This window comes from Acinonyx jubatus, chromosome E1 (genome assembly GCF_027475565.1).
Source record: "Acinonyx jubatus isolate Ajub_Pintada_27869175 chromosome E1, VMU_Ajub_asm_v1.0, whole genome shotgun sequence".
Lineage (NCBI taxonomy): Eukaryota > Metazoa > Chordata > Mammalia > Carnivora > Felidae > Acinonyx > Acinonyx jubatus.
In genome coordinates, this window is record NC_069397.1 from 2,917,227 (window position 1) to 2,944,647 (window position 27,421).

At 56.6% G+C, this 27,421-nt stretch overlaps 3 protein-coding genes and 1 long non-coding RNA gene across 14 annotated transcripts; 2 read left to right on the top strand and 2 right to left on the bottom strand.

Moving 5' to 3' along the window:
• The first annotated feature begins 275 nt into the window (after positions 1-275).
• RANGRF (RAN guanine nucleotide release factor) lies at positions 276-1,711 on the top strand. 4 transcript variants are annotated; one of them, XM_053211698.1, is made up of 5 exons: positions 277-485; positions 574-690; positions 910-1,066; positions 1,174-1,259; positions 1,456-1,711. In XM_053211698.1, exons 1-5 carry the CDS (start codon positions 385-387, stop codon positions 1,553-1,555), a joined length of 561 nt encoding a protein of 186 aa, XP_053067673.1. In that variant the 5' UTR covers positions 277-384; the 3' UTR covers positions 1,556-1,711. The 4 variants fall into 4 exon arrangements, with proteins under 4 accessions (XP_026903552.1, XP_053067673.1, XP_026903551.1 ...); XM_027047749.2 differs by having other exon boundaries at positions 278-485; positions 1,432-1,711; XM_027047751.2 differs by having other exon boundaries at positions 276-485; positions 910-1,098; positions 1,133-1,711.
• On the bottom strand, positions 1,677-6,150 carry SLC25A35 (solute carrier family 25 member 35). The gene is made up of 5 exons (XM_015069491.3): positions 4,547-6,150; positions 3,590-3,655; positions 2,998-3,150; positions 2,470-2,604; positions 1,677-2,297 (listed from the first exon to the last, which is right to left on the bottom strand). Exons 1-5 carry the CDS (start codon positions 4,919-4,921, stop codon positions 2,124-2,126), a joined length of 903 nt encoding a protein of 300 aa, XP_014924977.1. The 5' UTR covers positions 4,922-6,150; the 3' UTR covers positions 1,677-2,123.
• Positions 6,151-9,955: 3,805 nt separating this feature from the next.
• On the bottom strand, positions 9,956-16,630 carry LOC128313378 (uncharacterized). Its single transcript, XR_008294007.1, has 3 exons — positions 15,291-16,630; positions 14,776-14,879; positions 9,956-10,720 (listed from the first exon to the last, which is right to left on the bottom strand). It is a non-coding gene; the product is annotated as an uncharacterized LOC128313378 (long non-coding RNA).
• ARHGEF15 (Rho guanine nucleotide exchange factor 15) lies at positions 15,423-27,174 on the top strand. 8 transcript variants are annotated; one of them, XM_053211704.1, is made up of 19 exons: positions 15,461-15,571; positions 16,078-16,111; positions 16,291-16,495; positions 17,381-18,036; positions 18,581-18,913; positions 19,177-19,231; positions 20,450-20,508; positions 20,617-20,828; positions 20,946-21,106; positions 21,298-21,450; positions 21,551-21,680; positions 22,961-23,035; positions 23,153-23,245; positions 23,329-23,489; positions 23,596-23,748; positions 23,904-23,986; positions 24,097-24,201; positions 25,605-25,786; positions 26,462-27,174. In XM_053211704.1, exons 4-18 carry the CDS (start codon positions 17,430-17,432, stop codon positions 25,754-25,756), a joined length of 2,532 nt encoding a protein of 843 aa, XP_053067679.1. In that variant the 5' UTR covers positions 15,461-15,571; positions 16,078-16,111; positions 16,291-16,495; positions 17,381-17,429; the 3' UTR covers positions 25,757-25,786; positions 26,462-27,174. The 8 variants fall into 8 exon arrangements, with proteins under 8 accessions (XP_026903500.1, XP_053067676.1, XP_053067679.1 ...); XM_053211703.1 differs by having other exon boundaries at positions 26,465-27,174; XM_053211705.1 differs by having other exon boundaries at positions 25,605-25,757; positions 26,465-27,174.
• The last annotated feature ends 247 nt before the right edge of the window (positions 27,175-27,421 follow it).

Below are 27,421 nucleotides of genomic sequence, written 5' to 3' on the forward strand. Positions count from 1 at the left end.
CGGTCCCTGGCACGAGCAAGGGCCCCTAACGAGGGTCTCAGGCGACAATCTTAGGAGGTGCGACCCTTTTTAAAAGAGACGGGTGGGCGCGAGCTCGGGAGCAGGCGGGCATCATTATTCCCAAACCGAGATCAGAGCTCTCAGCAGACGCCGGGGTGGGGGGTGGGGGACCCCCGGGAGAGCGTGGCTTCCGGGATCCGCCCCGCCGGGCACCGCCCCGAAGACGCAGGCGCCGATTGGCCAACGCGACCGCGGGGCGGGACCAAACGCTAAAGGGGCGGGGCTAGGGTGGCCCGGAGACGGCCAGGGAGACGGCCAGGGCGGCGGCGAAACGCCGGAGGGGAAGCGGCGGGGCCGCACGTGGGTTTTTCGTGCATCTCTGTAATGCCCGAACCTAGTCCCAGACGCATGGAGCCCACGCGAGACTATCCGCTGTTTGGGGGGGCCTTCTCCGCCACTCTCCCCCCCGGGGCCATGGACGTGAGGTGAGAAGGCGCGGGCACCGCTGGCCGACAGGGTGGGATGCGGGGAGCGGCGGGGGTCACCTCGGGGGTCTGCCTCGCCTCTCTCCAGCGACCTCCGGCCGGTCCCGAACAATCAGGAAGTCTTCTGCCACCGCGTGACGGACCAGAGCCTGATCGTGGAACTTCTGGAGCAGCAGACCCACGTGCAGGGAGAGGAGGCTGCGCGGTGAGGGAGGCGGCGCCCGCGCGGCTGGCCAATGGGAGGGCCGGAGCTGGAGGAGTGGGCGGGGCCTGCGGCTGGACGTTTAATCGGGGCAATGAGAACTCCAAGGGCAACACTTTATCACCGGAAGCGAGCGAAGCTCAAAGGACTCAAAGATGCTGGGGGGGGGAGGGGAGGAGCGGTGAGAGATGCCCCTGCCTGACTCTGCTCCCCCTACTGTAGATACCACTTTGAGGACATTTGCGGGGCGCAGGAGGCTAGGGCTGTGCAAGTGGAAACTGTGCAGCCCCTCTTTTTGGAGAACCTGGCCCTGAGGGGCTGCTGTCAAGAAGCCTGGGTCCTCTCTGGCAAGCAGCAGGTGGCTAAGGAAAACCAGCAGGTGAGGGCAGGGAATGTGAGATTCCTGGAGGGGTGAAGGGAGTGGCCCCGGCGGGGGAGGGGTGAGGGGGTGGGGTCGGGTAAGCATCCTGACACTGATCCCTTTAGGTAGCAAAGGACGTGACGGTGCACCAGGCCTTGCTGCGGCTGCCCCAGCACCAGACTGATGTCCTGCTCACCTTCAGTCAGCCCCCGTAAGGAGGACAGATAGGACACATGGCTCATGGCTCGGTCCCCAGGAGGATCTGCTGGGAGGGGAGGAGCAGGGAGACTGGCTGGTGGGGTTCTCCTGGAAACAGGAGGTGGGAACTTCCAAACCCGAGGCCTGGATGATGTTCTCTCTCCATCTGTTCCCTCACCCTCAAGCCCTGACAACAGGCCATTTCTTAGCCCTGAAAATGTGTCACTTCTGCCCTGGAGCCTGGGTGACTTTGAACAGCTGGTGACCAGTCTGACCCTTCACGATCCCGGCATCTTTGGTCCCCAGTAAAGATCCTGAAGTACCGCGTGACGCTGCTGAAGCACATGGGGGCCCTGTTCTGCAAGGGGAGTGAGGGTTTGGAGATATTCCCCTAATTCCTTCCCTGTGCATAAACATAAGACACCTCCTGTCTGCAGAAATAAACTTGCTTTATACCCAAGATAATCTCTGTGCCATTGCATCTAACAAGACACCTGGACCCCCCCCCCCCCGCCCCCCGCCGGGTTCCCTTTGGTCTTGGAGTGGGGAGTGTAAAGTTTGTGCATCAGAGCAGAAGGGACCCAAGGCTGCCCAAATAAAAGGAGGAAATACTTTGGAGTGACCGGTTCAGCCCTGAGAGAGGGGTATGAAGTGTCCAGGGGGACGGGTAGGGAAGGTTTAAAGAACGTGACACCCAAGAAAGGGAGGGAAACTATCCCTTGTAGTGATTCAACCCTGAGAAGACAGTTAGGGAGTGGCGTAGGCGGTTCCCTTTGGATGGACGAAAAGATCCACTGGTCAGAAGTCACGAGAACACAATAGTGGAGGCAGAAGTGTCTAAGGAGTGCTGATGTGGTGGTGTGGGAAGGACTGGCTGTTATTTGGTGTACGTGTGGTAGAGGGTGCGTAACTGGTCCCAGAAGAAGAGGGAAAGGATGGTGTGGGGGCCAAGGCGGAAGTAGGAGGCACCTATACCCTTGTACATGCCAAAAATGCCCTCTGTCCGAGCGGTCTGCCGCAGAGCATCCAGCATCCCCCGGTACATGAGGCCCTGAGAGCAGGTTGGAGAGGGAGGGAGAGCACAGGGAAGGGATCTGTCAGAGCCCACCACGGGGCCTCTTCTCGGCAGGCTGCCTTTCTGGCTGTCCCACCTGCCCCCACAATCTGCCTTCACCCACCCCCTGGCTCTCCCTGCCTGCCGACACTCCGGAGCACTCCCTTACCTTGCCCTGCGAGTCCGTGGGCTGGTTGTAGAGCCTCGTGCTGACCACATCAAACGGCGTCATGGCCAGGACCACTGCAATGCCACTCACCATGGCAGCTGCCAGAGCCACTTTCCAGCTCTGGGGAGGAAGTATCTAAGAGTGGAGGGAGGAAGAGTTTTGTCAGCCAATCATTCGAGGCCTAGGGAAGGATAGGCCCCGTCCTGGGGACACAGGAGAGAGCTGGTAACTCGGAAGCTCCCATGCCACCAGTTGCAATACAGCGTGATGACACTTGGAAGGAGGAAGGGCAGGCTGCTTGGGGACTCAGAGACGACTTCTGCGAGGTAAGCGAGGTAAGCGAGGTAAGCGACAAGAGGACTGTGGGAAGGGTGTCAAGAGTCAGTGAGCCCCAAGCCCTCCTGCTGTTCCCTTGTTCCCTCACACTGAATGTCAGCACTGTCCCCTCTGGGGGGGGGGGGCCCTTCAGCTTGCCCTTCCCCCCTGCCCACATTCCCGGGGTGGCCCCACCCCTTTCCCAGGCAGTACCTCCCACTGCGTGATGAGGTCCTTGGTGGATGAGAAGGTGCACAGCTGGGTGGAGGAACCGATGATAACTCGGGGCAGGCCGCCCAGGGCCCCACGCCACAACCCCACCAGACCATGTTTCTGGCCAATCTCGCTTAGCGCCTGAAACATGCCCTGGCAGGGGGAAGACCACGGGGGAGGGCTTCAGTCCCCCCAGCATCAGGGGCTGCCACCTAACACTGCCAGGGAGGGGTCCTTAACAGGCACCCGGTGTCTGGACAACCAGTTCCGTGTGGACTTAAGTCGGCATGTGGCTCCTTCAGGGATCTGCCACCCCCCGTGGTTCCTTTCTTCATCACCCCAGAATAGGGGCAGGAAGCAAGGGAGGACATGAGCAGCTCAGGAGAATGGGATGGGAGAAACAGGTGCAGAGACGTGGAGGAAGTGGGGACCATATGGCAAAGAGGGTCTGGGCAGACTCCAGGGACGCAGTGGGGCTGAGCTTGTGGACCAGGCAGAGCCGGGGCTGGGTTGCAGTTGTCAGGGGCAGGCAGAGAGCTGGGGGGCAAGGGGTGCGGGGGGCAAGGAGCCAGTGGGGCTGGAAAACCCTCACCTGATGCTTATACTGGTGCCCTACCGCAATTTCCGAGGCTGCTTGTGCCTGTAGGTGTGTCTTCACCTGGGGACGAGAGAGTATCACAGCCTCCAGCCCGGGGGCCACCCTCCCACCCCAAAGACCCGAACGCCTGACCCCCTCACACTTCCTCTGGGGTGTTCAGCAAGGTACATCCTTTTAATCTGATAATTATTGTTGTTCCCACTTAACAAATTGGTCATGAGACTCTGTGTCCCTTGGCTCCAGTCCCAGGGGATGGATCTCTTAGCACGGAGAAGACACCCCACCCCCTCTACATCCTCCTTCCCTTGGGGTGGTAGGGTGGGGGATGGGGAGGTTGGAGAAAGGCAACATTTCCTAAGACTGTTCCCGTATGGCAACACTCTGGTGTTCGGCCTCTCATGCCAGCTCTTATTCTCAGACTGGATCTCCAGCCACCACTGTGAACCAGCCTGCCCATCGAACTGGGGCAGGTTGTGAGGGGTCATCTGTAAAACTTGCTCTCTGGCCCCCAAACCCCACGGGGGCATGTGGAGGCTGATTTTTGAAGGGGTCACTGTCCCTGAATCTCATACCCTGAGAGCGAGACCAGACAGACTGCCTCTCTTACAGAACTGACTGCCTCCCAGGATCTTCCAAGAGGAACCCTAAGCAAGGCCTAATCCTAGCAATAAGCAGCTGTGTGACCTTGAACTGGTCACTTCCCCTCTCTGGGCCTCAGGCTATTGACCCTTCATCTATTCCAGAAAACTCAAAGGAGAACACTGCGGGATTCTAATTCTGTGATGCCCGGGACTTTCCTCGATCCCCTACACCCGCTGATGTATGGTGCTCAAATTCCCCATCATCCCCTGCACGAACCCACTTCCAAGCTCAGTATCAGCTTGTGCAGGCCCGGGCCCACCCGACACCAAGTGTCTGCCTGAAGGCCCCAGGCAAGATCCTTCTTCTCACCATGTAGATGGGGCTCCCCAAGTAGGCTCCCATGACCCCAGCCAGGGCCCCAGCTGCTGCGCTTCGTGGAGGGCTGAGGGTGCCTTCGGCAGTGTGCAGGTAGCCCCCAGCCTCAGCCAGCCCGTAGGTGCCCAAGCGGATGCCATTCATCAGGAACTGGTATAAGAGGGCGGGGGCCAGTCCCTTCTGCAAGGCAGCCAGGCCGTCCACCCTGCCGATGGTGATGAAGGCGTGGAAGACGTTTCGGTAGTGCCGCTGGTAGGTGCCCGGGGCCTGCAATTCTCCCTGCAGCTGCATTCTGGTCTTTACCACTTCCAGGGGGTTGGTGAACAGACAGGCCCCGCAGGCTGCCAGGCCGCTCATCAAGAAGTCCATGGTGGGGTAGCAGTAACAGGAAGTGGCCCGGGAGTAAAAAAGTAAAACTGAGCTTCAGAAACGGGGGGGGGGGGGGGGGGTGAGAAATCAGGGGGAGGGCCTCAGTCTTAGCAGTCCGGGCTGCAGGAGATAGGAATTGAGAGGTCTGGAGCGGAGACTGTTAGGGTCAAATGTCAAGAGGTCAAGGGTTAGCTGGAATTTGGGAGTCAGGAGCTGGCAAAGAGAGAAGAAAAAGGAGTTTAGGAGAGCCTGGTGAGAAGGTTATGGCAGGGCTCGGTCGGTCAAGGATTTGAGGCCAAGGAAGGGCGGAAGTCAGGAGGATGGCAGGTGGAATGATGAGGATGGTCGGCTACGGGGGCCCAGGAGCAGGGGAGGGAAATGCGGATTCGGGAGATGGGAGCCGGGAGGAAGGAAAAAGAAAAACAGCAGGTTACGGAGGAAAGGATCCTGGAGAAGATCGGTGGCGTCCCGGGGAAGGCAACGGGATCGATCTGTATCGGGGAAGCAAGTCTGGACTCCAGCCCGGGATAAGCGTCCCCGGGCAGCTGCCGAAGCCCGCTGCAGCTCCGGCCAGGGGTAGCCAGCGGAGGCCGGGCCGCCACACTCCAGTCACTGGAGCGCGGCGCCCAATCGGGAGCCGGGGAGAGCCGCAGCCGGGAGCGCCAGCCAATCAGCGCCGAGCCGGCTCCGTGGCCAATGGGAGGTGCTCTGGACGACCCGGCCCCCGGAATCCTGGGAGAGGCTGTTGAAATTAACTCTCCCCACGCCGGCGCCGGCGCCGGCGCGGCGGACGGGGAGCTCCGGGAGGGGCGTTGGGGGAGCAGAGCTTGTATCCCCCGCGGGGAGGAGAGGCTGGACCCAGGGCTCCTGGGCTGGGGTTTGGGGCTGCTCCTCTCGCGGGCCGAGGGCGCCCCTCCCTTCGCCTTCTGTCCGGGTCTGTGTCAAATTGTGGATCCGCTCCCTCCTGGGCTCCGGCGCCAGGTGAACCCGGAGGCTGCGGCTACGCCCGCAGGTGCGGATGGGGGACACACCTGCTGGACCGGATGGATCTCTTGAGGCTGTGGAGAGTATTCGTAGGCTCCAGCGCCGGGGTGTGGTGGCTGCGGGCCCCGAAGGTTGGCGTGAGAGCGCAGTCAACCCTGAGCTCTTGATCCTCGCGGCAATCCAGAGGCGAAGGGCGGACAGGGCAAGGCAGGGGGTTAGTTCCCTGGGCTTAGGTTTACACTGTCAGCTTGGGGGCGGGGGGGGGGGGGAGCCTGGGATCCTGGACCCCTGTCTTTGCTCATGAGTCCGCTGACAGTTAATCACGGGAGAACCGAGGAAAGAGGTTGGGTTAGCTAGCAACCCTGGGAAGGGGTGGAAGGAGAAAGAAGGCTTGGGAGAAAGAAAGCAGGATGGGGGATGTCATCTTGGGGAGGGAGGGAGGAGGAGGAGGAGGAGGCAGAGGCTGCCTGCCTGTGTGTGAGTGAGGCAGCCACCAGATTTAGACTCAGCGCCTCTGGAGTTCCAGTTTGGGTCCTGTTGTGCACCGGTTCAGTGACCTTAGGCAAGTTACTTAACATTTCAGACCTTCCTTTCTAAACAGGAATGATAATTATCTACTGCACCGACCTGAGTGCAAGTGTTGGACCTGTACTAAGTGCTCAGTTACCAGGTTTCCAGAAAAGCCGGGAGCTGTCAGACTCCTGTGCCCTGTGCCCTCCAGTGTCTTGTTCCCACTGCCCGGAATGTCCCTTCCTTCTTTTGGCGATTCCCAAACCATTCCTCACCTTGACCTTTACTTCTCCTGACACTTGAAGCTTTTTCAAGTTCTCCACTTTCAGCCATTTCCATCTGGCTTTGCTCCTCAAGCATTTACCCACATTTTTCATTTTAATTAGCAATTGTTTACTCCCTGACTCCTTCACCTCCCTGGGAGTTCTTGGATGCCCCAGCCCACCCCTAGACCCTGTCTGAGTCATATCTATCTCACCATTGTACTGCTACCTCATTGAGCCGTTCAGATGAGGCAGGAGGGGTGGAGGGTAAAGTAGCACAGATAATGGGGCTTCTCAGGAGGGGCTCTGAGTCTTCTGGAAATTTCCAAAGAATGCTCTTAGAGTTCTCCACCTGGTGGACGGGATGAGAATTTTTTTTTAAATGTTTTTATTTATTTTTGAGAGAGAGAGAGAGAGAGAGAGAGAGAGAGAGAGAGGCAGAGCATGAGCAGGGGAGGGGCAGAGAGAGGGGGAAACACAGAAGCAGGCTCCAGGCTCAGGCTCTGAGCTGTAAGCACGGAGCCCAACGCGGGGCTTGAACTCACAGAGTGTGAGATCATGACCTGGGCTGAAGTCGGACACTTAACCGACTGAGACACCCAGGAGCTCCGAGAATTAATTATTATTTTAATCCTGGAGTTTACACCAGTGGTTCTCAAAGTGTGGTCCCTGGAGCAGCAGCAGCACCTGGGAATTCACTAGAAATGCAAATTCTCTAGTCTTGCCTTAGACTTCCGGCACCAGGAACTCAGGAGGTGAAGACTGACTGACTACTCCGTTCAACAAGCCCTGTAGGTTATCCTGATGTGTGCTGAAGTTTTAGAACCATTAGTTTGGGCCTTTTGTCTTTAATATCTAGATACCCTAGAGATAGACCACTTTTATAGTATTATTTTTAAAAATACCTTAATTTTGGGGTGCCTGGGTGGCTCAGTCAGTTAAGCGTCCGACTCTTGGTTTTGGCTCAGGTCATGATCTCACAATTCGTGGGTTCAAGCCCTGCGTTGGGCTCTGTGCTGACAGCTTGGAGCCTGGAGCCCGCTTCAGATTCTGTGTCTCCCTCTCTCTCTGCCCCTCCCCCTCTCATTCTCTGTGTCTCTCTCTCTCTCTCTCAAAAATGAATAAACATTTTTAAAAAAGGGTTTTTTTAATAGCGTAAATTTTAGAAGTGTTAAATTTACAGAAAAGTCGTGGGGCGCCTGGAGGGGCTCAGTTGGTTAAGTGTCCAACTTCGGCTCAGGTCACGATCTCACGGTTTGTGAGTTCCAGCCCTGCATCAGGCTCTGTGCTGACAGCTCAGAGCCTGGAGCCTGCTTTGAATTCTGTGTCTCCCTCTATCTCTCTCTGCCTCTCCCTGGCTCACACTGTCTCTCTCTCAAAAAAATAAACATTAAAAAAAATTTTTTTAAAACAAATTTACAGAAAAGTTGTAAAAGTTGTAAAGATACTATGAGAGTTCCCATATTACCCCCATCCAGTTTCCCTTGTTATTAACATCTTGTGTTAATATGATATATTGTTATAATAATGGACTGATATTGACACGTTATTATTCATTAGAGTCCATATTTTACTCGGATTTTCTTCATTTTTGCTTCAACTTCTTTTCCTGTTCCAGGATCCCATGCAGGGCACGTACCACATTACACTTCATTGTCATATTTTCTTAGGCTGGAAATCTGTCTTAGCTGTGACAATTTCTCAGATTCTCCTTGTTTTTGATGACCTTGACAGTTTTTGGTGACCTTGACAGTTTTGAGGAGTCCTGCGTTAAGGATTTTGTAGCATGTTCTCTGCATTCTCAGGATTCACTGAGGGCTTTTTGTCTCATGATTTTCTTTCTTTTTTCTTTTTTCCCTCTCATGATTGAACTGAGGTCATGGGTTTTTGGGAGGAAGACCACAGAGGTAAATGTCATTCATCACATCATATCAAGGGTGCCACTGGATGCATACTGTCAAAGTGGCTTCTCACTGTGGGTGTTGATCTTTTCTTTTCTTTTTTTTTTCTTTTTTTTTACATTTATTTATTTTTGAGAGACAGAGAGAGACAGAGCACTAGTCAGGGAGGGCTAGAGAGAGAGGGAGACACAGACTCCAGGCTCTGAGCCGTCAGCACAGAGCCCGATGTGGAGCTCGAACTCACGGACTGTGAGATCATGACCTGAGCCGAAGTCGGACGCTTAACCGACTGAGCCACCCAGGTGCCCCTGTTGGTGTCGATCTTGATCACCTGGATCAGGTACCCTTTGTCAGGGGTCTCCGTTGCAAAGCTATGATTTTTTCCTCCTCTGCAAACTGTACTCTTTGGAGGGAAGTCACTATGCACAGCCCACACTTAAGGGATGGAGAGTTAGACTCCGCCTCCTCGAGGGAGAAATATCTGCACAATTTATTTGGAATTAATGCACGGAAGAGTTGTCTCCCTCATTTATATATTCATTTATTCAACTATTGATTTCTATCAGTATGGACCCACGGATATTTATTTTATACTTTGGGTTATAATCCCATATACTTTATTTTGTTGCTCAAAGTGTTCTAGCTTTAGCCTTGGGAGCTCTTTCTTTCATGGACCATGCTTTTCGTGTTGTATCCAAAAACATATCGCCAAACCCAAGGTCACCTGGATTAGCTCCTATATTTTTCTCCTTGAAATCTCAGAGTTTTACATTTTACGTCATAGGTCTATAGTCTTTTTCTGAGCCTGGATGATGTAAGGCCTGTGTCTAGATTCATTTTTAAAAATTTTTTTATGTGTATTTATTTTTCAGAGAGTGAGACAGAAAGAGCATGAGTGGGGGAGGGGCAGAAGTGCTCAGACTCCTCCACCTGGTGGCAGTTGGACCGAATCCTTTATCCTTACCAACATCAGAACCTATCTCTATGGGGCGCCTGGATGGCTCAGTCGGTTAAGCATTCCATACAGAAAAGGACGCCCGGGGATTGTGTGCTTCCAGAAGGTTTCTTCATTTTTTTTTAATTACTTATTTTTGAGAGAGACAGACAGACAGACAGACAGAGCATGAGCAGTGGAAGGGCAGAGAGGGAGAGGGAGACACAATCTGAACCAGGCCCCAGCTGTCAGCACAGAGCCCGACGGGGGCTTGAACCCACAGACCGTGTGAGATCTTGACCTGAGCTGAAGTTAACCAACTGAACCACCCAGGCGCCCCACTCCCGGAAGGATTCTATTGGAGTTCAAGGTCCTGGCCCTACCAGACACCAGTGGGACTCAATATTTCTTTCACCGAGAGCTCCTCTCCCCTCATAAGGAATTTTTTTTTTTTTTGGTTATAAGTGACGTAAACCCTACTCAAACCAGCTTACAGAACAGGAATTTGCTGACTCACATCACAGAAAAGCGCAAACACAGATAGGATTTCAGGCCAGCGGGATCAGGGACTCACCTCTGTGTCTCAGCCTCTCCCTTGTGTTGGTTTTATTCTCAGGCACCCCACGGAGTAGCCCTAGGCCTGTGCCTCATCAGCTTAGCATCCCCAGAGGAGAGACAGCGCTTTGGTTGTCTATCTCTGCATAAGGAATCAACCCAAGACTTAGTGGTCTGACACACAAACCATTTCTTTGCTCAGGAGTCTGTGGATCAAGAATTTGGGCTGGGGCACCCAGGCGGTTAAGCGTCCGGCTTCGGCTCAGGTCACGATCTCACAGTTTGTGGGTTCAAGCCTCGCGACGGGCTCTGTGCTGACAGCCCAGAGTCTGGATCCTGCTTTCGATTTTGTGTCTCCCTCTCTCTGCCCCTTACCCACTCATGCTCTGTCTCTCTCTCTCAAAAATAAACGTTAAGAAGAAGAATTTGGGAGGAACAAAAAGGATTTGGGCAGGGCTCACTGTGGATGCCCTGTGTGGTATTAGTTGGGTGTTGGGGTGGGGCTGGAGAATCCAACATGGCCTCACGTGTCCTAAGATCTCCATCCTAGCTGATGGCTGGGGCATCCTGGTTCTCCAAGTGGCTTCTTCCTCCACATGGCCGGTCACCATTCAGTAGTCTCACCGACATTTCTGTGCACGACGGCTGGCTCCTAAGAAAACAAAGATGAAGCTGCCAGTCCTCTTCAGGCCCAGGCCCCGAACAGGCACAGTGTCATTCTTCACGTTCTCTTGATCAAAGCAGGTCACGGGGCCAGCCCAGGTTGAATTGGAGGGAAAATAAATTCTTCCTCTCTCTTGTCTTTATTTATTTGGAGAGCGAGAGCACACAAGCTGTGGATGGGCAGAGAGAGAGGGAGACAGGATCCCAAGCCGACTGCACAGTCGGCATGGATCCTGACATGGGGCTCGAACTCACAGACTGCAAGATTGTGACCTGAGCCGAGATCAAGAGTCAATTGCTTGGCCGACTGAGTCACCCTAAATTCTTCCTCTTAATGAGAAGAGTGTCAGAGTCCCATTGCAAAAGGGAATTTGGGATGGGAGGGACTGTTGCAACCATCTTTGGAAAATAACCTACCAGAGAGCGTAGAATGTCTTTTTCAATGATTGGCGCCTACGTCCTGCGTGGATTATGCTTTGGCCCTGCGTGTGTCACAGGCTCACCCCTGAATCAATCTCGGTGGCTAGGGAAGAGAGCACGTGTTGGCTGGCTGCTTCTGGGCCATGTGGACTAGAATGATGGTGGCTCCCTGAAGGAGAACCAGGTACCAGAAGGTGAGCGTGGGTAAAGAAATGGTCAAGACCATTTCTGTCCGCCCCCGCCACCCCCACTCAGAAACCTTCTGTGCCTGTTCCTCCAGCCTCCTAACCTTCTTTCCATTTCAGCCAAGACTCTCTCCCCACAGTTCTCCAGATGGGCCCGCTCTCTGTGGTCCCCCCAGATGGGCACCCATGCCTTGCCTCTTGGCCTGGCCAAACCCTACCTGATTTTCAAGGAACAGTCTAAGTGTCTCCTAGGGTTCCTTCGTGAATCACATTTCAAATTGCAAGTGTTTTGCACAGAAAAGGATGTGCATCGCAGCCTTGATTGTAATGACAAAACCTGAAAGTGACCCACATGTCCGGCCCTAGGGAATGAATTACAATAGTCAAGATTCTCTCAGCAATAAGTGACAGAAACCCAGCTGAAACTAGCTTAAGCATGAAAGAATTTAGTGGCTCAGGAAATGGGGTGGTCCAGTGGACAAAAATGAGTTGTCAGCCCCCCTCCATCTCTTGTCTCTGCTTCCCTGGGGTATGGGGCTCATTTTCTCCCCATTGAATTGACTAGGGTGGGGATGGCGGGTGGGGTGGAGGAAAGGCCAAGTCTGATGGCGCTAGACTTAACCTTGTTCCTGCTTTGTGCCCTTGGAGGAAAGAGAAAGCGGCTCTTTCCCAGGGAGGCTGTCCCTGCTTGGGTGATGAAAGGGCGGGCCTACGCCAGCCGACTCCATCTTGTTCTGTGTCCTTCACCTTGACCACACCTCCTCCCCTTGAGTAACCCCCCCCCTCACCTGCCTAACAGGACTCGACCCTTCCCCAGGACCCTTCCCCAGCCAATCGGCTGAGGCCATAGCCATTACCTCACCAACTGCCCCCAGGCCCCAATAAAACCTTTGTCCTTTTGAAACTGGCTCTGCTCTCTTTCCCTGGTATCTCACCGCTGCGTCGGTGCAGGTAGGGGATTGAGCTCAAGCTAGCTCGAATAAAGGCTCTTTGCTTTTGCATCGGACTCGGCTCCCTAGTGGTCTTTGGGGATCACGAATTCTGGGCATAACAGGTGACTCCTGCATTCCTGGGCCATTCTCTGTGGCCAGAGGATTGACCAAACCTGGGTCAGATGGCCTGGAGGAGACTGCTGTGGTCGGCTGTCCCACTGGAACCATATGGAGTGGGGTGGGGGTGGAGGCGTGAAGCATTTCCTAGAAGACTTTTACTGTTCTTACCAAGGTGGTAAAACCTAGTTGATGCAATATTATATTCCAGGAAAAGCCGTAGTTACGAGGACCGCGTAGCAACATGACAAAGGGTCATAAAGCAATGCTAAATAAGAGAAGGCAGAATACAGACTCGAAACGATGATGGTGTCCCTGGAATACGGAAAAATAGAAAGCTTTTGCCTTGGTGGGGGTGGGACGCTGTATTACTACATGAAAAAACCTTCACTACCTTTGTAAAAGTATTTGCACAACAAATACGTGTCCGTACAAAAATAATCTGGTGGGTGTCGCACGGTATGATTTTCAGAGCTCAGTTTCTTTTCGAATGAGACGGCGCACACATATAAATAAACAGACGGTGATTTTATAGCTCTGAAAAGTCGTGTTTTTTTTTTTTCATCCTTGTGGTTGCTTTCAGCAGTGGGGCCCAGTAGAGCCTCTTGGTCAGGAATGTTAGAACATTCCGAGTGCAGTCCCAGGGAGTTTCAGTTTGGGGGAGGAGGGGACATCTCTCACCAACAGCTAGGCAGATAGGAGGCCTCCGGATGGGTCAGTCAGGACAGAGAGAGGCAGCGGGAAAGTGAGGGAGGACAGCGAAGGGCCCAGGGGGGTCCAGTCCACTCCATTCCTCTTCTGCCGGCATCCCCACTCACCCCTGGGTTTTAGAAAGTCTCAAGTGCCATTCATGTTTGCAGCTAATAACCAGCACTTCGGGGTTACGCTATTTATTTATTTGTTTATTTTCAAAGTTTATTTATTTTGAGAAAGAGAGAGAGAGAGAGAGCAGGGTGGGAGCAGAGAGAGGGAGAATCCCAAGCAGACTCTGCCCCGTCAGAAGCATGGAGCCTGACGTAGGGCTCAAACCCACCAACCACAAGATCATGACCTGAGCCGAAACCAAGAGTTGGACACTTCACCGACTGAGCCACCAAGGCGCCCCTATTATTTATTTATTTTTATTTGAGAGAGAGAGAGAGAGTGTGTGTGTGAGTGGGGGAGGAGAGTGGCAGAGGGAGAGAGAGAGAGAGAGAGAGAGAGAGAGAGAGAGAGAGAGAGAGAGAGAATCTTAAGCAGGCTCCATGGTCAACTCAGAGCCCGACACTGGGCTTGATCCCACAACCCTGGCTCAACCCACTGAGCCACCGAGGTGCTGTCCTTATTTTTATTTTTTAAAGTAAGCTCTACATCTAATGTCGGGCTTGAACTCACAACCCTGAGATCAAGAGTTGCACGTTCCACCGACTGGGCCAGCCAGGTGCCCCTTGGGTTATCTTTTTTTAATGTTATTTTTGTAAGTAGCAAAATGAATAAGATATTCCCGTTTCGGTTAAAACACACGCGCGCACGTGCGCGCGCGCGCACACACACACACACACACACACGACAGGATTCTTTTGGCTACTTACATGTATTCAGCTTTCTTGATTGGGTCTGTGAGATACTCTTGGAAAGATTTTCTCTCCCTGAAAGTCTAAAAGGATCTAGAGATGAGGGCTGGGAGGTTAGATTCCTGGTCCTGGGGTGTGTGTGTGTGTGTGTGTGTGTGTGTGTGTATGTGTGTGTGTGTTGGGAAACAGGTGGGATCAACAGAATCGTGGAAACGGTCTGTAGGGAAGGAGAGTCAGAGACTAGTAGACCTATGGGGAGGATTCAATTTAATTTGTGTCAATTCCCAAAACATTAAGTACCTATTATTATTGTTTTTTAATTTTTTTAACATTTATTCATTTTTGAAAGACAGAGAGAGACAGAGTGAGAATGGGGAAGGGGCAGAGAGAGAAGGAGACACAGAATTTGAAGCAGGCTCCAGGCTCCAAGCAGTCAGCAAGGAGCCCGACGCGGGGCTCGAACTCACAGACCGCAAGATCATGACCTGAGGTGAAGTCGGCCGCCCAACCGACTGAGCCACCCAGGCGCCCCTAAGCACCTATTATTATATGCCTGACCCTGTTCCAGAACTTGGGGATAGATACATCAGTGAGCAGAACATAAAGATCCTGCCACCAGGAAGCTTACTTTTTAACACGGAAAGGTAATTAACTATAAACAGAATTTGTCAGTTTGAGAGCACAGATTTTGGTGCGTTACAAGCAATGGTTGCCGGCGGGGAAAGAAGGCAGGTTGGGAATGGGGCAGGAGGCGGCGGCTGGCAGTTTCAGAGTGGTGGGGCAGGCCTCGTGAGACTGTGGTCTCTGAGCAGTGACTTGAAGAAGGGAGGGACTCACCCATGGGGATGTCTCCGGAGGCAGGTTTCCAGGCTGCAGGCCCGGACAGGGATGGGCAGAGGGTAGGTCGGGTAGCGCCTGGTAGGTCGTTGCGAGAATTTTGCCTTTCACGTGGAGGAGAAAAGGGGTCAAACGCTTTCATACCAGTTTTCCGGCTTTTCTTTCCAGTATCTTGTTTGGGTGTGGGCGCGAAGATCTAGAAAGAGCGGCACTGGGCGTGGGCAGAGGCCCCCGGATTTCATAACCGCCCTTGTATCTTCCTCCCACCAGCCTGGATCCAGGCTAGGCGGGGGTTCGCTCCACCCTGTTTTTATGGCACACCCCCAGCCCCTCAAGCACAGAGCAAATTAGAGGGGAGAGGGTCCCCCGCCCACCCAGCCTCAGGGGGTGCTGACTGCACAGGCCAGTCCACATCAAAGCCTCCCAGTGGGAAAGGGAGAGTCAGCGGCTGGGACCCAGAGAGAGTGGGCAGAGAAGGGTGAACAGGCAGGGGTCCCAGCAAATGTCACACCCACCTGGAGGAGACCGGGGTCTCAGGTCTCCGACCTCCTTCCCACCGGAGGCCCTCTCCCCCTGCCTCCCTCCCCCCGCCCCCCATGCACACATGCACACACGCCTGACACAATGGCCGGGTGGGGCCAAGGAACTGGCTTCCTCTGTGGAGATCTCAATCTGGGCCCTCAGTTCCCGCCCCAGAAACACAGGAACAGGCATTCGGAGACCTGGCCCCACACTCCTCGCTCCAAGGGGTAGGCAGGACAGGCTGAAAATAGAAACAGCTTCCAGAAAGATAAAGGTAAGTTCAGGGAGGGGGGCACTACAGGGAGCGGGAAGCCTGGGTGGGGGTCCCGTGGTGTGGCATAAAGACTGGCTCACACCCAGAGGGACAGGTTAGAAGCTTAAGGGACAGGCTCTCGTGTGTGGTGTGGGAGAGATAGACACGTCCTGGAGGGACACACACACCATCCCTCAGCTGATACAGAGGTGTCCAGACGCCCGTGCCCGGTGCCCTCCCACCGGCCCGGCCCTGTGCCATTGCCAGCCCATCCTTCGTCCTCACCCCGGGGCCCCGTCAGCCCCCAGTCCACGCAGCCACGCAGCCACAACCAGACCCTGTGCCTACAGAACAGCCCGCTCTCCCACGCCGGCGTTTCAGCCTTTTTCCGGGACCCTTGGGATCCTGGGTCCATCACATCTTCCAGAACCCTAGTGTGCGCATGTGGAGTGCGGTGTGGTTTGGGGAGGGGGGGTGTCCGGTTGGGAGGAGGATCCGATTCCTGTTTCCTGCCCCTACTCACTCAGCCCTGGGAGGTGACAGAGTGGAGAGGACTGAAGGGTGAGTGCGTGGGGCCTGGTACCTGGGTCCCTGTGAGAGAGGCCTGAGTGGGGGGGCGGGAAAGGAAGTAAACGCAGGTACCTTTGGCGGGGAGTGGGGGGGGGGGAGGGATCCCTGAAGGGGGGCAAGGCTGGGGAGGAGCCCGCCAGCTGGTGAGGCCACTGCCTGGGTCACCTAAGGAGCTTCCTGCCAGAACACAGAGGCCATTGAGCTGCAAGATTCACAGCCTCCGGCCCCCAGCCCCCACCCGGCATCCTTTCACCAGAACCTAATCCGGGGCCTGGAGGGGGTCTGACTCTCCGGCCGCCTCCTGTGCGGAGTTTGGGGCCACCGCCCTGACCCTGCCGCCTTCTCAGGATTGCAGCCGCCTGCCCGCAGGAGGAGGTGAAGCCCAGGTTTCGGCGTCCTGGCCCCACTGGTCCTCACCTTCAGTCCGGTCTCCCGACCACCCACCAGGCATCCTGGCAGGACCCAGGCTCCCACTGGGGCCTCTCTGACCAGACGCGGGGCGGGGCGGGGGCGGGCAGGGATGAGGACCGGGCAGGAGAGACCGTGCCCGGGGCCCCCTGGTCTCTTGGGGTCAGAGGCTCCAGGAATCTTGAGGGCAGGAAAAGGAGACTAAAAATAATCCGGAAAGGGAGAGTCCGGAGAGAGGAACTGGGAAATGGGGGGCGGAGGGCCCGCTGGAGCAGGGAAATAGTGATGCATCCCTCGCTTCCCCGGGCCGGGCGGCGCGCCTGCGCACACGCGTCCGCTCCCACCCCGCCTCTCCGTCTGCACCGCGCCGCGGCCTGCGCGCGCCACCCTGCCTGGCCGCAAGGAGCGTGCGTTCTCAACACCTCTCGCGCGCTGGCGCACGCACGCACGCACGCACGCACGCACGCACAGCTCTGCAGCCGGACACGTCTGGCTATAGGAAAAGCGCGATGTACCGGGGCCCCCAACCTGGGTCTCCAGCTGGCCGCCCCCGCGCCGGCCTCACTGCCCCCTGTGGCCCCGACTGTGGCAGCAGAAGCCAAAAGACAGAGAGAAATGGAGGCTGGGAGGCTGGGAGGGGTGAGAGGTGAGGAGAGGAAGACAGTGGAGATGAGAAAGAAGCAGAGGGAGGGCACTAGCCTTTCCCCCTCCCGCGCCCCCCCCCACCCCGAAATCATGTCCCCATTTGCTTGCAAACAGTTTCTGCTGGGAGGCCTCCGTCTACCCATGGCGGGGGAAGGGGGTGGGTGGGGTGGGGTGGGCATTAAGGGTCTCTTCCTCCCTCTTCCTCAGGGGATGACTCCAGAAGAGTATCCCACTCCTTTGAAGAGCCCAGAGGAAGATGTCAGCCCAGTCTCTTCCTGCAGCAACACCCCCTACCCAGAAGCCCCCTCGGATCATCCGCCCCCGTCCTCCTTCTCGCCCCAGGGCTGCCCAGTCCCCAGGGCCCCACCACAATGGCTCTTCTCCACGAGAAGCTCCCCTCACCTCCAATGATGCGCCAACCCCGATGTGCACCCCCATCCCCTGGGAGCCCCCAGCCTCGGCCCTCAAGCCCCCTGCCCTTCTGCCCCCCTCGGCTTCTAAAGCCAGCCTCGACTCCCAGACTTCCCCAGACTCGCCTTCCAGCACCCCCAGTCCAGTGTCGAGGCGCTCCGTCACCCCAGAGCCCGCTCCCCGGTCTCCAGTTCCCCCACCCAAGCCCTCCGGGTCACCCCACACTCCGCCCCTGCTCCCCAGGGCTGAGGTCCTGGCCCAGGGTGGCTCTGCCTCGGCCCCAGGCACTGTGCGGAGATTGGCTGGCAGGTTTGAATGGGGGGCTGAAGGCAAGGTCCAGGCTGGGGATGCCCTGGAGCCGGGTGCCCATGGGGCAGTGGATGTGAATGGCGAGAGAGAGGTTCCACAGGGCAACCTTGCTGGGAGCGGGTCACAGGAGAATGGTGCTCCGGGTAAGTGCATCGTGGAGCCCTGTGTGGGCTTCTTTGTTTTTAGTGCTTTAAGACTGGGTCCTTTCAGGGGCTATATATATATATATATTTTTTTTTTTCACATTTTTAAAAGATATATTTATTTTTGAGAGACAGAGAGACAGAGCACAGGGCGGGTGGGGGTGGGACACAGAGAGAGGGAGGGACACACAGAATCCGAAGTAGGCTCCAGGCTCCGAGCTGTTAGCACAGAGCCTGACACGGGGCTTGAACTCACAAACTGCAAGATCATGATGTGAGCTGAAGTCGTTCAGACTCTTAACTGACTGAGTCACTCAGGCACCCCCAGGGGCTACATTTTTAAAAATGGATTTCATGTTGGGAAAAATCTGATTTCCATGTTTTTTGGGGGGGTTTGAAGAGAGTCAGGGTGGGGAAGATAAAGATGCCTGGGGCTGGACCACCTTGTCCCACTGCTTGGTAGGTTAGGGGGAGGGAGGAGGCCCAGGCAAGGTGGGGCCAGGTCCCAAGGGCCCTCTCCTTAGGGCACCCCTGTCTCCCCCAGATGCTGTCCTGGCCTGCCCTCCCTGTTGCCCCTGTGTCTGCCACATAGGCCGGCCTGGCCTGGAGCTCCGATGGGTACCTGTGGGGGGCTATGAGGATGGCCCCAGGGCTTTCTGCCGGGCCTCCCCACTGAGGACCTCCCGCTCCCGCCCCAGCCCTCCAAGCCTCAGTCTCCCCCCAGTGGTCCTTACGTCGTACCGCTCCACTGCTGAACGCAAACTCTTGCCACCCCTGAAAGCCCCCAAACCAGCGTGGGTCAGGCCAGACATCACCGCTTCTGGGGACCCCCCGCAGCCAGATCTCCATTTGCCCTCGGAAGACGGAATCCCGACAGGTACAGAGCCCGGGTGAGCGGGTCTCTGGGCGGGGAAGGGAAGGGCTGGAGGTGGATCTTCGTAAAAGCCAAAAAACTACCACCCACAACCCGCTCAGGAGTCTTTGTTCTCCACCAGCTGCTGCTCTGGGGCTGACTGGAGTTGTAGTTTTTATAGTGAGCGTCTCCCGCTGGCGGGTGGGGGTGGGGTGGGGGCTGGAGTCAGGAGTCCGGGGCTGGGGATCCTGGAGATTTGTTCTCTTGACTCTGGGCTCTCTCTCCAGGGGACAATCCTGATGAAGCTCGTCAGGACACTCCTCCAGCATCTATGGAGGGCAGGTACCAAATACCCGCACCCTTACCCCTACCCCAGCACAGGCTAAGCTTCAGGCCCAGCGAAATCGCACCTTCGCACATGAGGGGGAAGGACGTCTAGGGCTCTGGAGACAAGCGGTTCTGTCCCTTACCAGCTGTGTGGCCTCAGACAAGTCACTTAACCTTCCTGGTCTCAGAGTCCTCATCTGTGGGTGGGGATAAGACACCAGCTACTTCACAGAGTTGTTTAGTGCGATATTGGTAAAGAGCCCCGCCCACAGCAATTGCTCTGGTTTACTTCCGGGACCTTGAGCCTCTATTGCAATGGTCTATAAATCTGTTTAGCACCAGGGACGCCTCTCCTGTGTTATGTGGGTTTGTTGATCATCTTAATGTTCATTTATTTTATTTTGAGAGAGAGAGAGAGGCAGAGAAAGAGAAGGAGATAGAGAATCCCAAGCAGGCTCCACGCTGTCAGCACAGAGCCCGATATGGGGCTCAAACCCACGAACCATGAAATCATGACCTGAGCTGAAATCAAGAGTCAGATGCTTAACCGGCTGAGCCACCCAGGCACCCCTATTAATCATTTTAGATTCACCACCCCTATCAGAGCTAGTGAGTTCCCACTCACTTATTCAGCCCTTGCTGGTAGGAATTCTCCTAGGTGTTTAACTTGGTTGAATGCGGCAGAGCAGGGAGGTGCGATTGTGGGTTTGATCATGCTGAATTTCACTGAGACACAAATAGGACATGCCAGACAACCATCCGCAGCTGAGCGATCTGGAGAGCTCTGGAGAGAGAGGCTTGGAAGTGTGTGGTACCCAGTAGTTGAGATAGCAGGAATGGATGGGGCTTGCCCAGTACAGGGCCTTGTATATAACAGGCACATAAATAATTTTTACAAAATGTTTGTTTATTTTTCAAGAGAGGGAGAGAGAGAGCAGGGGAGGGGCAGAGAGAGAGGATCCCAAGCAGGCCCTGAGCTGTCAGCACAGAGCCCGATGCGGGGCTTGAACCCACAAACCGGGAGATCGGGACCTGAGCCAAAGTCAGGCGGTCCCCCGACTGGGCCACCCAGGCGCCCCGCATAAATAATTTTGTGTGTGTGGTTCCATCGAGGTCCCTGCACACTACCTGTGTGAGGATCACGCACTCCCTTACACTAGCATGTGAATAGCGCCCCCTGGGGGGTGTGTGATCGTGGTGGCTCTGGGGCAGTCCCTCTGTTTCTCTCCGCAGGGACAAGGAGGGGCTGGAATTGCTGAAGGAACAGAACTGGGAGCTGCCCCTGCAGGACGGTGAGGGCCTCTGGACCTGGGGTCCCCTCTGTCCCCCCCCCCCCATCAAGCAGTGGGGAAGGGTTCTGGGGCGCTGGGCTTCCCTGATGTGCTGGGTCTGTACTCCAGAGCCCCTGTACCAGAACTATCGAGCAGCTGTGCTGTCAGAGGAGCTCTGGGGGGTCGGCGAGGACGGGTGTCCCTCTCCAACAAACCCCGGCGAAGCTCCCACCTTCGCACGGCCCCCTGGACCTCGCAACACGCTGTGGCAGGAGCTGCCGGCTGTGCGGGCCAGCGGCCTCCTGGACACCCTCAGCCCCCAGGAGAGGCGCATGCAGGAGGTGGGCACGCCTGGGGTCCGGCAGGGCTGGCGCGGGGCTGGGGGAGGAGGGTGGAACCTGGGTCCGGGACTGGCGGGAGCCGGGCTTTCCGCCCACTGCCCTGCCCTTCCTCCTCAGAGCCTGTTCGAGGTGGTGACCTCCGAGGCCTCCTACCTGCGCTCCCTGCGGCTGCTAACGGACACCTTCGTGCTGAGCCAGGCTCTCCGGGACACGCTCACCCCCCGGGACCACCACACCCTCTTCTCCAACGTGCAGCGAGTCCAGGGAGTCAGCGAGCGGTCAGTGGGGTCCTGTCGGAAGAGCAAGCGGGGCCTCTGGCCGCTGAGCACTCCCTTAGCTTTCTGCTTGTCCCAGGTCCTCCCTTCCAGGGGCCCAGATAGCTCCCAGCAAGAGCCCAGCTCTTGCTCGGACTCCTGGGAGACCTGGCTGTGTGCCCCACCTCCATTGCGTGTTCCCCTGACTCCCTCAGGTTTCTAGGGACGCTGCTGTCCCGTGTGCGCTCTTCCCCCCACATCAGCGACCTGTGTGACGTGGTGCACGACCACGCCGTGGGCCCTTTCTCGGTGTACGTGGATTACGTGCGGAACCAGCAATACCAGGAGGAGACCTACAGCCGCCTTATGTGAGTGCACGTGGCGGGGGAGGGGGAGGACCGGAGGGGAGCAGGGGCGGGGGCGGGGCCTCCAGGTGGACGCTGCCATCCGCGGGGACCGCTTTCGCAGGGACACCAACGTGCGCTTCTCGGCCGAGCTGCGGCGCCTGCAAAGCCTCCCCAAGTGCGAGCGGCTGCCGCTGCCGTCCTTCCTGCTGCTGCCCTTTCAGCGAATCACCAGGCTCCGCATGCTGCTGCAGGTACCTGTGCCCCCCCCCCCGGGGGTGGGGGCGGGGGGGGGGCCCTCACGGGAGCACTCTCCCCCTCCCCCCCCCAGCGGGGGGGGGGGCCTCCTGCCTCCTGCCCGGCTTCTCAACTCAGGACCCACCCAGCCTGGCTGGGGCCGACCAGCCGTCCAGGGAGCAGTCTGGGTGCCGCGAAGGAGCCCCTGGCTGGACGCGCGGGTTCGCCACTTAGCTCGGCCACTAGCTGGCCTAGTGGTCTTGGGCAGGTCCCCTCCTGTCCCAGGGTCTGGGGGGAACGTGAGGAGTGGCCTTTGAGGTCTCCTGCCGCGTGCCTCCCCAGTGGGGGTGATAGCACTCCGAGCGAGGATGAGCTCTTTGGGGGTGAAAACAACCTTAGCTGGTCCGATGTTGGCGGGGGGCACATCGGTAGACGCGCAGCGTATCTGTGGCATTAACATTCCACGCGGGCAGGACGCTGCGGGGAAAACGTGTCTAAAAAGGCGCCTTGGCGGAGCGATACCGGGGATGGGGGTTAGGTTGAGACACAGAAACGCTCTTCTGTTGCAAAGCAGAAACTTCTCCCTAAACCAGGTCACCTGCTGTGGGTGACCCGGTGAGAGGCCCCATCTAGGGTATCAGCCTCTTCGTATCGTATTCCGCTTTCTATATCCCCGGTGTAGACAGTGCCATAATCATAATACTAATCGTAATAGCTAGACGGCTGTGGAGCGCTCTGTCCTAGGCATGGTTTTAAGTGTTGTCTACCTATTTCACATTACCGGCCACTGTAGGTGGGAAGTGTTACTGACCCCACTTTATGGATGAGGAAACTGAGGCACCGCGAGGTTACATAACTTGCCCCAGGTCATACAGAGAATAACTGAGAGCGGCAAAATGGACGCCCGGGCGCTCTCAACCACTTGGCTGCATTGTTTGCGCTAAGAGCTAACGATGAAAATAGTAGCTGTCTTCTTTTGTGTTTACTGCGGGCCAAGGAGTACTTTTCCTAGATTTACCTCGTTGAATCGTTACAGCAGTGCTTCTGGTCTGCTGGGTGGGTATTGTTGTCCCCATTTGACAGATGGGGAGACTGAGGCCCAAAGAGGTAACATGACGGGCTCAGGGTAATGCAGATGGGGAGTGGTGAGGTCTGTCTGCCTCCCTGAAGTTGGTTCCCCAGCCCGATGAACCCAGAACATTTTGTCAAGCTACGTAGGGTCCTCTGAATAGCAGCCCCTCTGAATCCCAGGGCGGCAGAGTGGGGCGCCCAGTCCCTCTTACCTCCTTGTCCCCAGAATATCCTGCGCCAGACAGAGGAGGGGTCCAGCCGCCAGGAGAATGCCCAGAAAGCCCTGGGTGCCGTCAGCAAGGTGGGCAGGAGGGATGCTGTGGGGGGCGGGGCGGGGGATAGGGGATCGGGAGGCAGGCGACCAGGTGGTTGGGGCAGAAGGAAGGAGGGGTGGGTGACACGGCTCCCCCGACCCCAGATCATTGAGCGCTGCAGTGCAGAGGTGGGGCGCATGAAGCAGACAGAGGAGCTGATCCGGCTCACCCAGAGGCTGCGCTTCCACAAGGTCAAGGTGAGCCCCTGCCCAGGCCCCCCCCCCCCCCCCCCCCCCCGCAGTGCGGCAACAAGCCAGAACCTCCCCCTGCTCCCCCACAGGCCCTGCCCCTAGTGTCCTGGTCCAGGCGCCTGGAGTTGCAAGGGGAGCTGACCGAGTTAGGGTGCCGGAGGGGGGGTGTGCTCTTTACCTCGCGCCCCCGCTTCACCCCCCTCTGCCTGCTACTCTTCAGCGACCTGCTGCTCATCACTCAGCCCAAGAGGTGGGTCCCAGGGAGAGAGGGAGCCCAGGCTGGGGTAGGGAGGCGGGGAGCTGGGGGTCCAGCCGGATCCCCCATTCTCCCTCTGAACTGCCTCTTCCCTGGGCAGTGGGCAGCGGCTGCAGGTTCTGGACTATGCCCACCGCTCCCTGGTCCAGGCCCAGCAGGTTCCGGACCCATCTGGACCCCCTACGTTCCGCCTCTCCCTTCTCAGCAACCACCAGGGCCGCCCCACCCACCGGCTACTCCAAGCCTCCTCCCTGTGAGTCGTGTCGCCTTCAGAAAACACCCTGGGACCCTCACTTGGATTCTCAGGCCCCGCCACCCTCTTCCTCAGTCTCTCTCCTCCACGGCCCTTGTCTGTCCCTCAGAAGGACCTCCTGGTTCAAACGTGACCCCTCCCTATGTCCCCACCAGATCAGACATGCAGCGCTGGCTGGGAGCCTTTCCTACCCCCGGCCCCCTTCCCTGCTCCCCGGACACCGTCTATGAGGACTGTGGTGAGTGTCCTCTGGGAGACGAGGGAAGGAAAAGTGAGGCTAAGAGGGGAAGATGGGGGAAAAGCTAAAAAGGGCCTTGATCCCACTGTGTGTCACCCACCCCCAAGCAGACTGTTCCCAGGAACTGTGTTCAGAGTCTTCTGCACCGGCCAGGACTGAGGCACGAAGTCTGGAGTCCAGGGCTCTGCCCAGGCACCTGCACAAGAGCCCTGAAGGTGAGAGATTCTTTTATTTATTCACTCGGTGAATTAAAAAAAAAAAAGTTTATTGATTTATTTAGAGAGAAAGGGGAGAAGGAAGGGCAGAAAGAGAGAGAATCCTGATGTGGGGCTCACATCCACAAACTGATAGATCATGACTCCAGCTGAGGTCAAGAGTTGGACACTTAACCCACTGAGCCACTCAGGCGCCCCCTGTAGGAATTACTTAAAAAAAAAAAAAGTAGATGATACAGTGTCTGAGGGTTATAAGTGTTGTGGGAAAACACATGTAGAACAGAGTCAGGGTCAGGCGGTCCCAGGGTTGGATAGGATTACAATTTTTTTTAATGTTTATTTATTTATTATGTTTATTTTTGAGAGAGAGAGTGAGAGAGAAAAAGAGAAAAATAGTGAGTAGGGAGGGGCAAAAAGAGAGGGAGACACAGAATCTGAAGCAGGCTCCAGACTCTGAGCTGACCACACAGAGCCCAATGCGGGGCTCGAACTCATGAACCATGTGCGAGATCATGACCTGAGCCAAAGTTGGACGCTTAACCAACTGAGACACCCAGGTGCCCTAGGATTACAATTGAACATAGAGAGGTCAACGGGGTGCTGGCGCTCTCTCTCTCTCTCTCTAAATAAATAAATAAGCTTAAAAAAGTAAAAATAGGGGAGCCTGGGTGCCTCAGTCAGTAACGTGTCTGACTTCGGCTCAGGTCATGATCTCACAGTTCATGAGTTCAAGCCCCGGGTCTGGTTCTGTACTGATAGCTTGGAGCCTGGAGCCCGCTTGGGATTCTATGTCTCCCTCTGTCTCTGCCCCTCCCCTGCTTGTGCTCTGCCTCTCTGTCTCTCTGTCTCTTTCAAAAATAAATAAACATTTAAAAAATTTTAAAATAAGTAGGAGGTCGAGGTGCCCCTCCACAAGGAGGCACCGTGTGAGCAGTGACTTGACAGAGGTGAAGAACTTAGTTGGGCACATGGTGTCTGGGAAAAGAGTGTCCCAGCCAAGGCAGGAGTCGGTGCAAAGGCCCTGTGGCCAGAGTGTTTGAAGAATCGTAAGGAGGCCAGCCAGCATGGTAGACAGAGTGAAAAAAGGCCAGAGAAACAGATGAGGTCACAGAAGTAAGGGGGACCAGACTGTGCGGGTCCCGTTAGAACTCCAGCTCTCCCTTGCTTGAGATGAGCAGCACTGATGAGAGATGAGCAGGGCTGGACAGGAATGACACACATCTTCTGTTGCTGCTGCTGTCTCCACTTCTAATGAAATGGCCTTTCTACTGCCACTCCAGGCTTCTCCACTCATCCCCACACTAACCGTGACCCTCAGGCATCAGACCCTATCGGACCTCCTTTTCCTTCCTGTCCCATCCACTGCCCTGGCTCCACTTGGGCCCCTGTCTCTCTCTTCCCAGGCTGGCTAAAGGGCTTTCCTGGGGCCTTCCCTGCCCAGCTGGTGTGTGAAGTCACAGGGGAACACGAAAGGAGGAAGCACCTTCGCCAGCACCAGAGACTCCTCGAGGCCGTTGGGCCCTCTTCAAGCCCCCCCAGCGCTCCCCCACCCTAAGGCAGGCAGGGCGGCAGCGGTGGTGCACAGGTTGGGACATCTGGCGCTTGGCACCGGGAGGGCAAAGCCCACCCATCCATTGGATTCGCTGTCAGTGGGAACGCTACCTCTATTGGCAACCAATAGGGACCGAGCTTCAGGAGAGAGCAGCCAACGAACACGCTCGAGTGAGCGGCCAATGGAGAAAGAGGCTTAGTGCAGAGCAGCCAATGGGTGCTGAGCTGGCTGAGCCCCTGGCCAATGAGTATCCCTGCTACGCTCACAGCCCAGGAAGACTAAGCTAGGTCAATAAAGCTTTAAAAAGGGCTGCGCTGGAGATAAAGTCTTAGAATAAAATAGCCAGTGGCGATAAGCAGGGAGCCATCCGGCCGCGCAAGATGGCGGTCTGGGCCCAAGAGACCGGTAGTGACCCTGCCTCGTTCTCCAGCCACGGCTGTCCTGCCCTTTGAGTCTGGGAAGCTTTGGATTCCACTCTTGGGGTGCCTCCTGTGCCCTCTCAAGCCACTTCCTCTCTTCTAGAAGAATCCAGAGTGTGTGACTCAGAGAATGTGTGTGTGCGCATCTGTGCATGTCTCTGGATGTATCAGGGAAGGTGATTCTGCTGAACATGGTGTGTGTGTGTGCGGTTTTGCACCCCCCCCCCCCCCCGGACCAAGTGCCCCATGCCTTCCCTCACCCCCTGTTTTTCCTATTATTCTCTCCAAGAAGACAGGAGGTCTGAGCTCCAGACGAGATGTGCTGGGTGTGGCTTGGCAGCCAGAAGCCAGAGTTGGGGGTGAGAGGCCTGGGCGCTGGGCCAGGGGTCCATGGCAGCCTGGTAGCGGACGAAGATGGCCAGTGGCTGCGGCCTGAAGCCCCCTGAAGCTTCCTTGCCCCAAACTTGGCCTCCAACCCAACCGTATCCAGTCACGCAGCCCCGGCTTCGGGCTTCAGACCGGCTCTGGGTTTGGGTGAAGAGACTGGAGCTGTGGATCGCGGGCCCTCCGGTGAGCCTCCTGGCCTTTCCCGCCGTCATCCTGGCCCTGTCACAGAAACACTGGGCCAACCAGTGGGGAGAGGACAAAGAGCCAGTGTAACCCCCTCCGGAGCATCTCCTTCCAGAGGAGAAACGGCCCTGCAGGATGCCACAAGGACGTGAGGGATGGGGCCAGGGCAGAGCAGACAGTTGCTGGTGAGGGTGGGGGGTGGGGTGGGGAGGGTGCCCAGGCCTGGCACCAGGCCTCCCCTGAACTAGACCATCACTCTGTCCCTTCTGCTCATGCATGGCAACCGGCCCAGGACAGCAACCGCCACGCCAGCCACAGGAGGTGGAAGGACTCTGGGAGACTCGGAGGGAGAAAGGGACTGGCATTTGGCCGTCCGGGTTTGCACAGTGCCCCGTGAATGAGAAACCCTCAGTAAACGTTGGTGGGCCTGTATGGAGGGGAGCGTGTGCTTAAAGTTTCCCAAACGTGGCTTTGTAAGGGGGTGGGGCTGCTTGGAAAGAGATTCTCTGAGAGCCGGGGTCGGTTCTGCTGGGCCTGGGGCTTGGAGACCAGGAGCATGGCCTGAGGGTGTTGGCCCCCACTCGTAGTTCCCCGGGGGATCTAAGCAGTGGCGGGGAAGGGTCTACAGCTGAAGCAGAGCGCTGTTGCGGGTTGGGGAAGAGGACAGGGCAGGGCCAGG

Bases quoted from the DNA above. Each gene is read 5' to 3' on its own strand.
- RANGRF (XM_027047749.2), top strand. From the start codon at position 385: ATGCCCGAACCTAGTCCCAGACGCATGGAGCCCACGCGAGACTATCCG. The intron at 691-909 runs GTGAGGGAGGCG...CCCCTACTGTAG, and splicing joins CAGGGAGAGGAGGCTGCGCG to ATACCACTTTGAGGACATTT. The intron at 1,260-1,431 runs GTAAGGAGGACA...CTCACCCTCAAG, and splicing joins CTCACCTTCAGTCAGCCCCC to CCCTGACAACAGGCCATTTC.
- SLC25A35 (XM_015069491.3), bottom strand. From the start codon at position 4,921: ATGGACTTCTTGATGAGCGGCCTGGCAGCCTGCGGGGCCTGTCTGTTC. The intron at 3,656-4,546 runs GTGAGAAGAAGG...TCTCGTCCCCAG, and splicing joins TGGGGAGCCCCATCTACATG to GTGAAGACACACCTACAGGC. The intron at 2,298-2,469 runs GTAAGGGAGTGC...ACCTGCTCTCAG, and splicing joins CCACGGACTCGCAGGGCAAG to GGCCTCATGTACCGGGGGAT.
- ARHGEF15 (XM_027047699.2), top strand. From the start codon at position 17,430: ATGTCAGCCCAGTCTCTTCCTGCAGCAACACCCCCTACCCAGAAGCCC. The intron at 21,681-22,960 runs GTACCTGTGCCC...CCTTGTCCCCAG, and splicing joins GGCTCCGCATGCTGCTGCAG to AATATCCTGCGCCAGACAGA. The intron at 23,749-23,903 runs GTGAGTCGTGTC...TGTCCCCACCAG, and splicing joins CTACTCCAAGCCTCCTCCCT to ATCAGACATGCAGCGCTGGC.